Source organism: Ochotona curzoniae, unplaced genomic scaffold (genome assembly GCF_017591425.1).
Source record: "Ochotona curzoniae isolate NIBS_2020 unplaced genomic scaffold, NIBS_Ocur_1.0 contig_430, whole genome shotgun sequence".
Classification (NCBI taxonomy): domain Eukaryota; kingdom Metazoa; phylum Chordata; class Mammalia; order Lagomorpha; family Ochotonidae; genus Ochotona; species Ochotona curzoniae.
Genome location: NW_024466219.1, coordinates 25,295,388 through 25,312,522, shown reverse-complemented (window position 1 = coordinate 25,312,522; position 17,135 = coordinate 25,295,388). Strand labels below are relative to the sequence as shown.

The 17,135-nt window shown below is 38.6% G+C and overlaps 1 protein-coding gene across 2 annotated transcripts in view; it reads right to left on the bottom strand.

The window, feature by feature from the left end:
• Positions 1-518: 518 nt before the first annotated feature.
• The window catches only part of TGFB2 (transforming growth factor beta 2), an 81,599-nt gene continuing 64,982 nt past the window's right edge, over positions 519-17,135 (bottom strand). The window contains exons 4-8 of one of the 2 annotated variants that reach the window (XM_040985314.1): positions 8,674-8,806; positions 8,443-8,553; positions 6,827-7,004; positions 4,712-4,865; positions 519-1,472 (exon numbers count right to left, since the gene is read on the bottom strand). In XM_040985314.1, the coding sequence (XP_040841248.1) occupies positions 1,314-1,472; positions 4,712-4,865; positions 6,827-7,004; positions 8,443-8,553; positions 8,674-8,806 (735 nt within the window). In that variant the 3' untranslated portion in view covers positions 519-1,313. The remainder of the gene's footprint in view (positions 1,473-4,711; positions 4,866-6,826; positions 7,005-8,442; positions 8,554-8,673; positions 8,807-17,135) is intronic. The other variant, XM_040985315.1, reaches the window with a different exon arrangement.

Genomic DNA, 17,135 nt, shown 5'->3' with positions numbered 1-17,135 from the left:
CCCAGGTAGCTTATGCACAATAATGGACAATATACACCAAGCCCGAGTAGAGCAAACACCAGAAGAAACGTATTCGTAGTGCAAGTAAAAAGAGTCTTCACTCAAAAGTACTGGCCAGCTAAAGGAAACATGGAATTGTGAAGGATCGTTTAAAACAGCCCAAATTGAAGTCCATTCCAAATCATAGTTGACATTATTACAGAATATAGAAAGTATGGTAAAAATTTACACATTACACATAAAGTAGTTAATGTTTTGATTTAATACTTTGCAAAAGAGATCTGCAGATGTGTTTTCAATTACGCTGGCTTCTATACCCATCTATTTTAATAATACAGGTATGGTTACATTTACCAAAAAAAAAGGAAAAAAAATCCTAGCGCATAGCTATTCAGCAATACTTTAAGGTCAGAAGATTGACCAGTACATGATGGCAACACATTTCAACATTTCATTGGTTTACTAAACTGACAAAGAACCATTTACAATTAAAAAGAAAAAAATTCTACAGACTTATTCTGACTCAGTTTCCTTTATTAACAAGCTTTTTTTTTTTAATGTTTTAATCTTCTAAGAAGCTTCCTCAGGCAGTTGGGATATCGCATGAGTTTTCAGGGTCTTTATCTAAATGCAGACTTGTTCAGCCATACATATAATAACTCACTTGGGTTTTCTTCCCATTAGTATGACCTCTTTTTTTTCCGGCTCGTTTAAGTTCAAGTTCCTTAAGCCATCCATGAGTTTCTGGCAAAGTATTTGGTCTCCACTTTGTACACCTGTTTTATTTTCCAAGGGCAATGAAATGTTCATTATATAGTAACACGCAATAAATAACTCACTGTTAACTCTAGGAGTAAGAATGGGAAGAGTGCCTATTGCATAGCAATACAGAAAAGTCAAGTGAGGCATGGGATAGGAACGGTACGTACAGCAACTCCACTTAGCGGGATTTTCCTGTTTTTTTTTTTTTCTTTCACATAATTAACACCAACAAATTCTTCCAGTGTTTATTTTTCTCTTAAAATAAAAAAAAGATTTTGCTTCTTGTCTCTCTCACTTACAAGGTAGGTGTCATGTAGAATAAGGCTTTCGGCTTTCTTTGTTTCAGATGGCAGTTTTAACAAACAACAGAAACTTCCAAAGTGTTTGAATTAGTACCGCTTTTTCAAAAAAAAAAAAAATTAACACTGATGAATCAAGGCTCTCCTATGTTTTCTTGTTATAAGCATCATCATTGTCATCATCGTCATCATTATCATTAAATTCATCATTATCAACATTATGGTTTTTGTCTTGCCACCTTTCCAAAACGTTTAGCTGCATTTGCAAGATTTTACGATCATATTAGATAGCTGTTCGATCTTGGGTGTCTTGCCGATGTAGTAGAGAATTGTTAAGGGTTCTAAATCCTGGGACACACAGCAGGGAGAAGCCGATGCCTCTGGATTTATGGTGTTATATAAGCTGAGGACCTGAAAAGACACAGGAGAGGAGAGACAGCACAGGGAAAGGCAAAAACATAAAGGCAATCCTTGGTTAAAACAAGTTAAAACAACGATTTCATGTTGTTATCCTACCAATCACAGAACTATGCAAGTCATTGAAATTACTTGGGGTTTATATTTTGTTTTATTTGTTACAGATGGATTGGCATATGTCTTCAGCAATCACCAAATTTATCCTTTTCTAACAGAAAGCCTTTGTCTTTTTCTTTGTAAAGCTTTATTTTTATTGAAAGAGGGAAGAAGCAGCAAGATCTGCTGGTTCACTTCCCAGACGCAAGTACCCACAGTAGCGGAGGAGGGGTTAGGCTGACTCTCCAAGGCAGCGACTGTGTTCAGCCCTTTCAAGAGAGTAACAGGGACTCCAGTGGGCAAGGCATCCTGTGCTGCCTCCTGCAGTGCACAAAGCCAGGACAGGATTTCAGTCACTCCAGTACTGGCTGGAGTGCCCAAGCAGCCATTCAACCCACTGTGCCACAACTCCTGACACAGAATTTTTTTTTTCCATAAATCTTATACAACTTATTCTACCTAAATGAAATTGAATAGAATCGCCCATCTAATGGATCTTCCAAGCTTTTCCAGTCTTTACTCTTGATGGGTACTTTGCTGCCCATAATTCTGAAAACCTCAGAAATTGACTACTTTTTTTTTTTTTACATTTCTTTGCTAGTGAAGTTATTTCACGAGTATATATTTTCAAATCTCATCTACATTGAGTTCCCTTGAGATGAGGGTCTCTACACAGACGTTGTATTAACTTTGCAGACCTATGATGAATCTTGTATGCACAAGATAAAGAGGCAGGTCTACAGTTAGTGCCTTATACCTTTAACCCCATTCTGTGTTAAAGGGGTGTGTGATTTTCACTCGTGAAAATATGTAGGTTCCCCACTGATGACACAGGGACATTTCCAAGGATGCTATTAATGTGCTAGTCAAATAGCAAGTGACCTCTTCCTCGAGATTCACTGCAATTTTTTCAACCTAAGACAGAAGATCTGTTCAGCACAGCAACACTGAGCACTTTATTAAGCTACCTCTAGCTTCTTGGGTAACTGTCCAAACCACATATTTGTGACCATGACAGTTATTCTTCCTCTCTCCTTGAAAAACAAGCATGGGCTCAGCCTTCACACACTCCCTCTGTGTATCAAAGAGGAGAATTAGGTTTCTACTTGGCAACAGGGTCTTGCCCACATTACAGCTACTGCCTCCGCAGCCCAGATGAAGCAGCCTGTCCAGAGAGCTCAGACAAAGGGACAGGCATGAGCAAGCTTACCTCACATGGCCAAGCACAGGGTTACCCCACGGTGCCAAAGCCTACAGGGGATGTGGGAAAACAGCTGAAAAATGGGGAGCCATATTTGTCAATTTCCATCCCAGCATATGCAGGCATTTATAGATAAATAAACTTCTTATTCCACTATCACCTGATTTTTCATAGAAACTAGAGAAGGCGGTTACAATACAGATTGTCTAAAATGATTGATCACCCCCAAACTTGTGCATTCAGCGGAATTCATTATGTGATCTCCTTGGCAGCAGATTTGTTCTCCTTCCCTGCACTGAAGGTGATTTTCAGCTGCCTGCTTGGTAGGCAGATTTACAGAGGCACAAAAAGCAGAACAGAAACTCCAACATGGAGCCGCATTTCAGAAATCAAACTTAGTAAGACAGAATCAACGGAGGCCTGTATGTAAAACAAGGTATGCATTTCAAGTCTTAGTTTGTGACTAATTTTCTTTTTCATCTTGAGCAAGTCATGGATCTGAGTTAAAAACCAAATTTCTTTAGAAAAAAAAAAAGAGTGGGTTGTATAAGATAACTTATGATATGCTGCATATATTTAAATCGTACATTATAAATCACAGAGAAGTAGGGTATGAAAAAAATATTATTCATAGAAAGTCTTCATTAATCTGTTCCGGAAGCTGTAGCATTAAATTTAAGACCTGCCTCCTCAATTAGTCCTCTATCTTCATTGGAGGAACTTTACAAGATATTCAAATTCTCATTTACCTTGGGAAATATTTTTTAGAAGATTCAGATATGCTAACAATTTTTAAAAAGTATTTATTTGGGGAGATAGAGAGGGACAGCTAATTCAGATATTAATTTTAAAATCATGTTCACAAGTATCAGCTTTTTGTGCTTCAAGTCCACCCTTGTGTTTGGCGCTACTGTTTTACTTATTTTTTACTGTTATTATTATTTTTATGATACAGTTTTATAGCTACAGGGATTCCCCTACTTCAACTCCCCTTCCTTTTAAAGATTATTTATAATATATAGACATTCCATTGCACTAATAATAAATTGAGAATTAGATAGGTTAAATGACTCTCTAATTGCCATACACAAACAACTTTGTATGCCAAAACACCTACTGAGCCCTAATGTTCATTGCAATATGGCCACCATGATGGCAGTGAAAATCACTCCTTTTGTTGATGTAGACCTAAACCCCTACCCTTCACATCTCAGTAATGTGTGTATGACAGATATATTCAAATTTTGGTTTGGGCTACTTATTTATGCTTATAGCTGGTAGCTATGAATATTTAAAAAAAATTTCAATAAAAGTTTCTTCAAGATGCTTCTAATCCAATTAGAAAGATGGGACTAGTTTGAAATGGATTAGTACTGCTTTCTGATTTCATTCATGACCTACTTCTTTTTTTTTCATCTAAAAAGGATTTCTGGAGCATCCACTGTGGCACATCAGGTTAAGCTACTATTTGGAATGCTTACATTTCATGTTGGAGTGCTGGTTCGAATACCGAATTTTCTGTTTCTGATCCAGCTTCTTGAAAATGTATCCAGAGAGATAGCAGATGCTGACTCAAGTACTTGGTCCCCTGCCACCCAAAAGACATCAGGATGGAGCTCTAACCCCTGAGTTTTGTGGGTATTTGGGGAGTGAACCATAAGATGTAAGCTCTCGCTCTCTCTTTCTCTCTCTTTCTCATTCATTCTGGCAGCATATGTATGAAGATCTCTTGCTCTCAACCTAACTCTATCATTCTCTCACCCTACCTTTCAAACAAATGAAAATGAACAGAACAAAAATCTTTTAAAAGAGATAATGGGATTTATCCAGTACCCAGAGATGTGTGAAAACTGTAAGAGCACTAAGCGAATAGCTCATTCAGAAGATTTACATTGGTACCCCAAGGACAAAAGAGACAAGTTGGTCAAACACTTACCCTACTGTGCTGAGTATCTGAACTCCATAAATATGGACATGCCCCGGCACAGAAGTTGGCATTGTACCCTTTGGGTTCATGTATCCATTTCCACCCGAGATCCCTCTTGAAGTCAATGTAAAGTGGGCGTAGGCAACAATTATCCTGTACATTTCTGTTAAAAGAAAGAGCAGTGGGGATGTTAAACTGATTCCTTTCTCCCGCTCTACCCATGCCTTATCCCAAACAAGAAAAACAGCACATTCATTCATTTGAAAAACCTTCAATGGGACATTATCATGAGCCAAATTTTAATGGTTATAATACAATCTCAAGTGACATTCATGAGGTGATGTGATTTGCTGGACTACTCTCCCTTCGGAATTCTATATCCTGACTCCCCGGTCTTTGGCCTAGAAAACCTCAACCTTCAAATGACTAGACGTAAAGACTAGACCAAGACCTTCTGAAATGACATTGGGTAGTTCTGCCAACTGCCCTTTCAAATAGGAAATGAATTAAGAGCAACAGCTGTTTTTCAATAAAAATATACCCCTTAGATTGCAAATGAAAAGTTAAAGGTAAACTCTCTTGACATGAAATTTGGATTTATATTAAAGTGCAAGTTGTAATAGCTGTGAGCTAGTTCATGCCATTGTGTTAGCCACAAATGTGTATGTGTCCTCATAAAGAGCTACTTAAAGAAATGTTTAGAAGACTGCAGCAAGAACTCTGTAATGAATTTTAAAATTCTTTTCCAAATTTCCCAGGCTCCCACGAGTGGCTGGGGTAAAAACTGAGAGCTGAGAACTCAATCCATAACTTCCATGTAGGTGGCAGGACTCCAGTGACTTGAGCCTGCACTGTGGACTCTCAGGGATATCCCCACGGTACACGCTAGCAGGAAGCGGGGGTCTGCGACGGACTCAGGCACTCTGGTAGGGAATCTGAACACTTCAACCACAAGGCCAAATGCTGCTCCCATTTATTTTCTGGCACACTAATTCACTTTGAGTAGCATATGGCTAGGAATAGGTCTAAAAGAAAGAAAAAGTTGCTTGTTCAAAAATGTTAGTAGCAATTTTATGCATTTTTAGCCTATCAACTGAGAAATGGATGAATAATTTTGATCTATCAGTACAGCTATCAATTACTGCTATATAACCAACAACTAATATTGGTAATACATAAAGTTATATGCAAAGCATTTTAAATTAAGACCAAAATGTTCATTAGTACATAAATCATTACATTGATTTCCCAATGGAAAATTTAGATTTCCCTATTGAAATGAATCAGAAGACATGTAATTGCAATTTAATATTCTCTGCTAGATGTTGATATGTACAATTAAAAGTAAAGGATTAATTGATGAAGTGTTTTGTTGGAAGAAAAAATAGATTCCTTATTTCATCCCATGATCCTAAATCTACGAAGAAACCAGAGACCAAGAAAAAAGAAATCTTGCTGAGTAGAAGCACTGGCTCCATCACCAAAAAGGCCACTTTTACATGGCTTCTGACACTTGGAGAACTTCAATAGTAAGGATGCTTCACTGCCCTGAATTTGCCAGTTAAAAGAGGCCACCTTTATGAAATTTCATAAGAAGCCACAGAGCATAGCCATGGAATAAATTCTTAGAATGAGATATAACTTGTCACTCTGTTCCTTTACTTCTCTCGTGCTCTGTAGATATGACAAGAAAAGCAATGGTCCATCATCAACTACTGTTACTGAGAAGGAGATGTGACCACAGGCATGGCACCAGGAGGGTGACGGCTCCTAGCGTGGTGGCTCTTCCCTAATTACAGATACAATCCACTGAACTCATATTTGCATTGGGGGTTAGAGAGCTTCTTTTCTTTATCAACAATGAAGCAGCTCACATGAATTTGAGGAAATATTTAGGGGCTGGTTTTCACTCTCTGCTCTTCCTACATTGTTAGAGAGCTAATGAATACAACACAAAAAGAGCAATTGTAAGACACTGGAAAGAATGTTATCAGAGATAAGAATTATAACAGATGATATCTGGCCTTAAGCAAAAAGTTCAATACAGGTCAATATGTAGCAGGAGAAAAGGCAATTGAACAGTTAACAGGTGCAATCACTTGGTTTGATTTTAATTTCCTTTACCTAAAGCAATAGGCTGCATCCAGAGCACGCTTCTTCCGCCGGTTGGACTGTTGTGACTCAAGTCTGTAGGAGGGCAATAACATTAGCAGGAGATGTGGGGTCTTCCCACTGTTTTTTTTCCTAGTGGACTTTATAGTTTTCTGATCACCACTGGTATATGTGGAGGTGCCATCAATACCTTGAAAAAATGCATTTGGGTAATAAACATTTAGCTTTACCTTAATCAAATATAGTCAACTGTATAAAATACATATTTATTTATTTTCTACTTTGCAGATTGTCACAAACAGTAGTGATGACCACCATGGCAACAACACTTCACTAAAGTCATTCTGCAAGGACGCACATATAGTATGACAGTACTACCACAGGTGATAACTAACACTTCTGCAAGGGACTCCTATCCGAGGGCGGTTCAGTGTCAATGGCAGGGCTGTTGGGATGAAAGTCATCACAGAAGAACTCTGCCCTTGTGACTCAAGGGCAATGTAAGTGGTTTATTTTAGTCAGCCCTCAGTTTACACTGTGTTCAAACCCTCAACAACTTTCACACACAGCCATAGACCAAGCCTTGTCACCCACGGGTTCACACTGTTCCTGAGACCAACACTCAAAAGACTATTCGAATGAACATAAACTAAGACTTAGTTAAATCACAGTGAATTAAGTTCAAGTGAAACAGAAGTTCACCCTTGGCTAATGCTATTTTGGGAAGCTGTGAAGAAAGGGCTTTTTCATTTATTTTATGGCATCCTGATTCCATCTGAGATTTTAGAAACTTGAGCTCCCCAAAGCATGCTCAAGAGACTGCCAGTTTAAGCATTTAATCTCTGCACTCTGGAGAATCATGACTAGGTTGGAAACTGAAATAAATCTCTATTCTGCTGGGAGTATTTTTCCATGAGCAAGGGCCACTGTAGCTTTTTCAATGTGAATGGAAGTCATGGGTGATATGAGCAGGGAAGGGAAACCAGCTTGCTTTCTGGGCAGTATGGGCTAAGAGGTCACCAGCTCATGGGCACAGCTTTCCTGCACACTTCTCAATGTCTAGTAACTCATTATTGAATACATGAAACGGCTTAAACCCTTGGTGTCTTGTCACAGTTGCTGGCTTTTTGGGCTGATTCACTCAAAGATGAGCACTCCGACAACTGAAACCTTGTTAGGTATTTGGAGAAAATTAAAGAAAATTGTGGAGTTCTGATACATGGCACAAACAGTCTCCCTTCTCCCACTGAGCACAGTTGTGAGTTCTTGAAATCTGGTTGAAATAATTACCAATGGATTCTTCTTTCATATCAGTAGGCATAGAAAACTAGTTTGCTTAAAGAATAAAGTGATGACAGCCTATTTTATAGTTTGGAGGGTTAATGAATTTGAGTTAGTGCTGACCAAGTCATCACTGATCATTGAACAGCAAAAACCAGGAAAAGCAACCCCCCAATCCAAACCTTTTCTATCTTTTCATATCTTTCTCCAACTATATTGTGACCCAAATGCATGAGATGCCCCATAGCTCACCAAGCAATCACATTCATATGCAAATCGGTCTATCTTCCCATAATGTTTTCAACATAGGTCTTTCCCACCCTTCTGTTTGATCCAGTTTCAGTTACCTGCAAATCTTGCTTCTAGTTCTTCACTTTTATTTGGGATGATGTAATTATTAGATGGTACAAAAGTGCAGCAGGGACAGTGTAAACTTATTTTAAATCCCAGATTCCTGTCTGGAAAACATGAAGTCAAAGAGGTCATTTGTATGTGTGTATACGTCCTTAAATCTGCACTCAACTTATAGTAACTTAGGGCTCCCAACTTTCTAGAGAGAAGAGAGAGTGGTTTGTGACCTTTATGGTGAAGCCATTCATGAACGGCGTCAGTTACGTCGAAGGAGAGCCATTCGCCCTCTGCTCTCGTTTTCACCACTTTGCTATCAATGTAGCGCTGGGTTGGAGATGTTAAATCTTTGGATTTGAGAATCTAGGAAGATAAAGAGACAAAAAGCTCAGTTGGCACAAAAACAGCAAGACTAAATCAAAACCATTAACATTATCCCCATTCATTATCTGAATTTAGCTCCAGTTTTATACGCCCATCTATTGTCATCTCAATGGCAGGGCAACATGCGTAAAAACACAATATCAGGCCATCTGCCATGAAAAATACTGCTACTGAATCAGTTGCATGTTATGATAAACGTGGCAGGAATCATAAAGCTAAAAGAAAGTGACAGTAATTATTTTATTTTGCTGACATAAGCTTTGCAAGATTTCAGCAATAAATTCTATGCTATTAATTTAATGGTTTTTGTTGCTCTGTCTCCCTGCTTCTTTAATTTGGAGATCTGGGATGAGAGAGGGACAAGGGTAGAGACCCAGTTCAAAGGACCCATGTTCTCCCTCCAAAGGCCCAGAATTATACATTTCTTTCTAACAGACAAAGGTCCTAATCTCAGTTCCTAAATCCACTGCAACGAAAATGTGTGTCATGCCTTAGTTTTTGAGGTTAGTCTCTTGCTGGGATTTTTACTCTCATGTGACACGCTGTGATTTATAAAAATATTCCATATCCTGCAGGCTAAGAATGAAGCTGGGCATGAGCAGTTTGGCACAGAGTGTAGAAAGCCTTGTGCAAGCAAGCCAGCCTCAGCATGGAGACTTTAGAAAGATGCATCTAATTCAAACATGGGAACATAAATTGCAGCACATTTTTTGGGGGGAGGGGAGGGTCCTATAGGAAGTGGACATTTTCAGTGGTATTTAAAAGTCAAACTTGAAATAAAAATGTTGTAACTGGTTTTTAACCATAAAAGGGGACAGAAAAACGTTTTTATCAACCAGACCACGGTCCCAAGTCTCCTAGAGGTATAGTAAATCCCATCCAAACTGGATAGCTTTGTATTTCTCATTTCTTAGGCACTTGAGCTCTGTCGTTTCCAGCTATCCTTCCTGATAGTCAGTCTAACTTTTCTGTGGTCATTTCATATATTGCAATTTAGTCACTCAAGCAAGTTAATAAGCTTCTCCAGGCCAACACCATGTCTTCCATTTGACACCATTTCAAAGCACAGCATTCAACTGAATCAACAGTCACCATTAACTGTGACTATTACTATTACTGTATGCCTAGATTTACTTTCTCTAAATCTTACAAAGCAAAAACACAATGTCTTCTAATTATTTCAAAGTGCTCTTTCCTTTCACCTGTGTACATGACATGGCACAGATAATTTGTGAACAGGTGCTTCCTGGAATGTTTGGCAGTATAGACCTTGTTATGGATTGAACAGTATAGAAATAGAAAGAAATTCATGTTAATGATTGAACAGTATAGAAAAAGAAAGAAATTCATGTAACTGGACTCTTGGTGCCCTCATGAATTTTAGATAAACACAGGTATACAGCTCTGCCCCTATAGGACAATAAACTCCACTAAATAAAGACAATCCCAAGATAGTCATGACGGAAAGATGCTTTTTGTGAGATACAAGAAGCACAGTAAAAAGAAGCGCAGTAGCCTGGTGGCTGAGGTCCTCGCCTTGAACGCGCCAAGATCCCGTATGGCCTCTGGTTCTAATCCCAGCAGCCCCACTTCCCACCCACCTCCCTGCTTGTGGCTTGGGAAATTAGTTGAGGACAGCCCAAAGCCTTGGACTCTGCACCAGCGTGAGAGACCCATAAGAAGCTCCTGGCTCCTGGCTTAGGATCAGAGCAGCTTCAGCCATTGCAGCGGCTTGGGGAATGATTAATGGACAGAGCATCTTCCTCTCTGTGTCTCCTCTCTGTATATCTAACTTTCCAATAGAAATGAATAAACCTTAAAAAAAAAAAAGAGCAGGCAATCCTCTAGGAATTAAACCTTTTCTTGAAAATATTCCCAGTTGGGCAAATAAGACACCACTTACTCAATTCAGCATAAATGATACAATTAACCTAAGATCAGATAGCAATGACTTAAAAATCTGATCTTTCTCATTGGCTAAGTTAGGATTATACTCACAAATAATTTTTTTTTTGTCTTTAAGTTCTTGGCCTAACTTATCTCCCAAAGTGCTATTCCATAATGATCTGCACATTTGCCATGCTTCTAATTGTCACAGCATATGTTATTCATCTTCAGATAGCTAACACTGACAGGTACCACCTAGAACAAACATTGCTTCCATTATTAAATGAATTATTTGTGACATATGTATAACATATACATATATATCCATTCTCATTGAAGACAATTAAAAAACATGGTTTTCTTAGCCAAAAAAACATTCACTGGTTAAAGCATGGAAATCCATTCATGATACAAATTCAGAATACCTTTCTTTAAAAGGCGGAAGTTAAAGGGAAGCAAAGAGCTTCAAGAACCTTTCCCTTTAAATCTCAATATTGTCCTTCTCAGAACACATGACCGATAGATGCCATCATACTCTCACATGAACCAAAGCTCTGGATCACATCAAATTCAATTTATTAGAGACAGAGAGCTCTTCCATCTATATGTGCATGCCTCAAATGCCTGCATCAACATGGGTGTGCCAGGCAAAAACCCAAACCTGGAATTTAGTCTGGCTTTCCCACATGCATGAAAGAGACCCGAGTGCTTGAGTTATCACCAAGTGCCTCCCAGGGTGGGCAGCAGGATACTGGATTGGAAGTGCAGCTGCGAACCAAACCCAGGAACTCCGATTGGGGTTAAGCCCTTTGACCCACCCTAGCAAGTGTCTGCCTCTCCTCTAATGTTTTTTTTTTTTTTTTGCTTATGTTAATTTACTAGTTTAAGAGTCAAGAAAAAATGATATTTAAACAACTCAAAAAAGAGAGTTGGCTACCTACTTCTACAACAGGGACGTGACATTGGGCTTGTGGGTTTGTCGTCTCAATTCCAAAGACTTCTTAAATCTACCTGTTGTAATTTGATACCGTTCTTCTTACCCAGTCCTCAGTGAAAACAGCTGCTTTCCAAAAGGAGGCTATTATTATGTCCCCCTCAGCATGCTTACTTTCTCTCTCTAAGTTAAACAAACCGAGTTTCTTCAGACTACACACTTAGAGGAACAATTGCCTAAACCCTTCATCATTTGGGTTTCTAGCAAAGATGAATGGAGAGGTGTATTAAAATATTCCTCTTCGGACCCAGTGCAATAGCCTAGCAGCTAAAGTTCTTGCCTTGCACAACCCAAGATTCCATATGCACACCATTAATACCTTCTTAAATTCCAGAGTCTGGACCAAAAAAAAAGTGACCAGATTAGTCAATTTTTCATTCTGTTTAAAAAGCCTTTGCTGTCCTTCTTGAATCGCTATGGATGTTAACAGCACAAACATGTAGCTATGATCAGCTCCATTTGACATTTGCTCCTAAATTTTTAAATATGTTTTATACAAAGATAATTTAATTTTAGCATCTATTGAAGCTTTCTTCTTAACTGGTCTCTGCCTCAACAATTAACAGATATCATTTATTCCCAGTTTGTAATTCATATTGGTAGAGTGACCACAGCACACTAGGGTTCCCTGCTGGAAAATCTCTCCAAGTACTTCCGGTCTTAACAATTGAGTTGCAGGCTTAATAAATAACAATTGCACATGTTCCTAAATATGCTAATTACACTTGGATTTGTTGAAATTATGCAACTGACATATTTAGAAATGTTTACAAATGACAAACCGTAGGACCAAATGTAAAGATAGTTGTTTGTGAAAAAAAAAAAAAAGCCAAGTTGGATATCTTAGAAAGACTTCATGGAAACAAACTGCTTAAAGGTTAAAAAAAAATGAGTTTTGGTAAATAACTCCTGAATAGGAAATGTGTGTAACTATCATATGGATCAGAAATTCTATCAGAAATAATATATTCAAAAGAACTGAAAGCAAAGACTCAAACAGAGCATCCCAATGTCAATAGCAGCATTATCCAAAATGGCTAAAAAGTAAGGGGGTAGAGACAGCATCCATCAACAATAGATGAATGGATAAACAAAAAGTTAGTTTATGCACACCTAACGTTTTACACATATTATTTACACATATACATATTATTCAACCATAAAAGGAATGAAATTCTGACACACACTGAAACATTCATCTGAAACGCGGATGGATCTTGTTAACAATGTGCCAAGTGAGTAAACCAAACCAAAAAAAAAAAAAAAGGAAAAATATTGTAGTTGTCTCCTACTTATATTTTACCCACAGAGACATCTCAATGAAACTTCCATTAACTTATTGACATACACAGTACAGGCAATATATGCAAAATACTCACAGGTCACTACCAGCAAGAATCTAATCTTATTACTGAATTGTTATGCCCTATACCAAAGGATTAATTCATTGCTCTGCCACTGGAAATCAGCCAACTAGGGTTTGGATGGATAGAGGCACAAGTCACTCTATTTTACCAACAATTTTTATGGGAGCATTAAAGTAGAAGACTAGAGGCAAAGCTATAGCCTGGGAAAAATCTTAGTCTTAAAGGAATAATGCTGTAAATCAACTCAGGATTTGGCTGACACGCTAGGAGCAATGTCCCTTACACTCCTATGAGACATTGAAAAAGTTGTAAGAAGGCACTGGGAATTCAGTGTTGCTTTCCATATTTAGACAGCATGAGTTCCAAGAGGCCCAGGCAATCAGACTTCAAGAGAGCAAAGGAAATTTAACAGGAGGGCCATAGAGTAAAACTGACACTAGGTTAAACAGTGTTAGCTCATCTTGTTTTTTCAATGTCTTTAAAGTTTCTCATGTTTTAAATGTATTGAATGTTTACAAGTGTTTGGAAAGACTCATATGAAGTGATTAACAGATTCTGAATTGGACATTCACTCTGCTGGCTACAACCATGATTTTTTCCTCACTCAGTCTGACCCTGAGTTACTAACTTTAGTCAAATGAAATACGCGAGTTGGAAAAGCACTCAGAGACGATCTGCTCCAATCCAAATGAATTCAATCTCTACCATCTCTTTGTCTAAAGACATAACAGTGAACTGACCACTTTATGAGAAAGCTTATCCCCCATTCAGACATTGTTGAGATTCTTCATTTTCCTGGGTTTTTAATTTCCATCAGTCTCAATGAAGAGTACTACTGCCTCATATTTGTACAATCACTGTAGTTTTCAAATACCTAAATAGTTTGAGATGTTTGTTATTCTTCATGTACACACACATGGAAACCCTGTGACACACACACTATGACTGCTACCATGTATATCCTATACCCAAAGGCAAAGACACTGAAGGACTTAAGTGCATCCCCAGGACTCTGAAGGAGGAGCCTAGACTAACATCTTGCCTATTTTAGAACCAGTCAAGAAGGCTTTCCAATGCTGTGGCTTTCTGAAGACAAATGGAAAGTGCCTTCCTCTCCAGGTCAGGTCTTAATTCCAAAAAGAGATTTTGTCCAATTGCATCCTTCCTTGATACATCCAATACAGTTCCTTCACCAATACCTGACCTGGTCAACCAGAGCACTGAAAGTACAAAAAAGAGGCCAAACATGGTGAGAGGAGTATCCTTCACTTTGCTGATTCTGTTCACAACTTTTAATGCAAATGTTTTAGTTTTTGCAGCTGCCACATCACACCATGGAGCCACACTCAGGTTTTTTTTTTCTGTAAAATAAACATTTTGTTCACATACGGAAACTGATTTTCCACTTCAAATACTTTCTGGAATAAAGTACAATGAAGAGAAAGAGACAAAAGCAAGCAAAGGGGAAAAGGCAAGTCCACAGGTTGCAAAGGTTAGCTTGTATCACCAACAGTAGGGGATTCTCTGGTACAGACGGCTGATGTGCATCCCCAGTTTTCAATTTCACAGAATGAGGCTGAGGTCCAAAAATTTACATTTCTGACATATTCCTAGAAGATGCAGAACCACTGCCATATCCTTTATTGGTATAATTAATTTTCAGAGCAAACTTGAACATGAATCTTAGATATGAATGTCGTAAAATGACTCACAGTGAGGCCAGCCTTGTGATGCCCTGGGTTAAGCCTTGATCTTTGATACCAGCATCCCATGTAGATGTCTATTTCACTCCCAATCTAGCTTCCTGCTGGATACAACTGGGAAATCAGAAGAAAATGGCCCAAACACCTGGGCCCCTGGCATCCCATGAGAGATTCTGTAGAGTCCTAAGCTCCCGGCTTTAACCTGGTCCAGTGCATGCCTTATGCTTATTTGGGGAATGGATCAACTCATGGAAGATCTCTTTGTCTCCTGTTCTCTCTAACTCTGACTTTCAAATAAATGACCACTTTGTCCAATGAGAAATGACACTACAAAAATAAGAAAATATAAATGGATTCAAATCTCCACAAATCCTCTTATTAGAGTTTTTTGACCCCAAAAGAGAAAGAAATAGGAATCTGGTTCTGATAACACTAGCATTTCCCCCCACATAGACATAGAACATGCACTGAAAGGCATCTGTTGGCTTATCCAGGGTAGGAACAAATGATTCTCCAACATTAATCCTCTGGAAGGTTTCATTGACTTTGGAGGTAACTTTTGCTTTTGCCTTTATATCCAATGATACCCAGAGATACTGACATGCTTAATAGGATTAGTTAATCTGTTTAGTCATTGACTCAATGAATAATTGCTGTACATCTTGTATGTAACAAAATCCTCATGTATTTATTTTTTGAATTATTTTATAGCTCATATTCTCTAGCTTAGTTCAACAACTATTAACCACAACTGTGTGCAAAGAATTGCATTATATACCAAGACAATAGGTGGACCTTATTAAAGAGGCTCATTGTTCCCCTCCATCTCCCTGCTTGTGGCCTGGAAAGCAGTCAATGATGGACCAAAGCCTTGGGACCCTGCAGCCGTGTGACAGACCTGGAGGAAGTTCCTGGCTCCTGGCTTCGGATCAGCACAGCACCTGCCGTTGAGTTCACTTGGGGAGTGAATAAACGAACAGATCTTCTTCTCTGTCTCTCCCCCTCTCTGTATATCTGACTTTGCAATAAAAATAAATAAATCTTCTAAAAAATGTGTTTTTAAAATTGTGTTCATAGAGGAAGATGAGATGACAGACTCAGCATCCACTTTCCCAGTGAGGCCAGGAAAGGTTTCCAGGAATAAGGGGATAATGAAAAGATAACCATATGTATCCCAAGAACCTGGCAAGGATACTGAGCAGTGAGAGAATGCAGTCTACATAACAGGGCGGGGACGTAGGGACAAAACACGTCCTCCTTTCTCTGCAGTATCCTTTCCTTCCTTCCTAAACTCTGTATACCTGGATGTGCAGTTTGCTTGACAGGTGTGTTGCTTTTCTAGCACTTAAATGGCAAAAGATCGCAAACTGGGTGGTTTAAAACAACGGAAAGGTATTCTTGTGCAGATCTGGAGGCGTAAAACAGAAATCAAGGTGTTGGCTTGGATGTGCTTTCTCTGAAGCTCCATAGAAAATGTTTTTTCTTTCTCTTCGAGCTTCCAGTGGTTGGTGGCAAGATATGGCATTCTTCAATGTCCTCCTTTGTCCTCCCAAGTCCTACATGTGTGTCTCTGTCTTCACCTTGGTCATCTTCCCACAGAGACACCAGTCCTAGTTATTAGGAACTCATCCTCCTTCAAAAATGACCTCACTTTGACTACTTGAAATGATCCTACTTCTACATGTGATCACATCCTAATGTACTGAGGACTAAGACTGTCTTATGGAAGGGTGCGATTCAGCTTACAACAGTAGTTACTGATAAGCTATACTACGTTTAGTAAGTTCCAAGTGTTCAGTTTAGCAAGACCTTCGGAGTAAAGTATGTTCTCTTTTATTACCCCACAGTCATCACAGTACCTTGCACAATCCTATCAGGTAATTTCTTGCTGAATTTCTAGAGAGACGCACTTGATCGTGTTATAAATAAGCCCTGAACAACCAACATTTTATAGTGAGAGATTAAAACCCTCTTGGAGCTTTATACATATCCACACACCCATCACAGATTTATACATATCAAGAAAGACAAACAAAATCATTAGATAGTGTAAACAATTTTATACCGTGCTTTTTCATCTTGATCACATACTCATCTAATGGGATTGAAAATAAGGAAGAAAAAGAAATCAAAAAATCTTGCAAGTAAAAGAAAGTGGGACATCAGAAGGAATCTAAACTGGATAGAAGGACTTGTCTTCTATGAAGACATTAAACACCGTTCTCCCTATTTTTAACTATGGCCATCTTAATCATATTGGGTCACTTTGGAAGTGCCTGACAAACCAACACACCGCATGATTACCTTTCAGAAGTGGCTCAACAGACCCAGTACTTATCTTATGTCTGCCACTACCA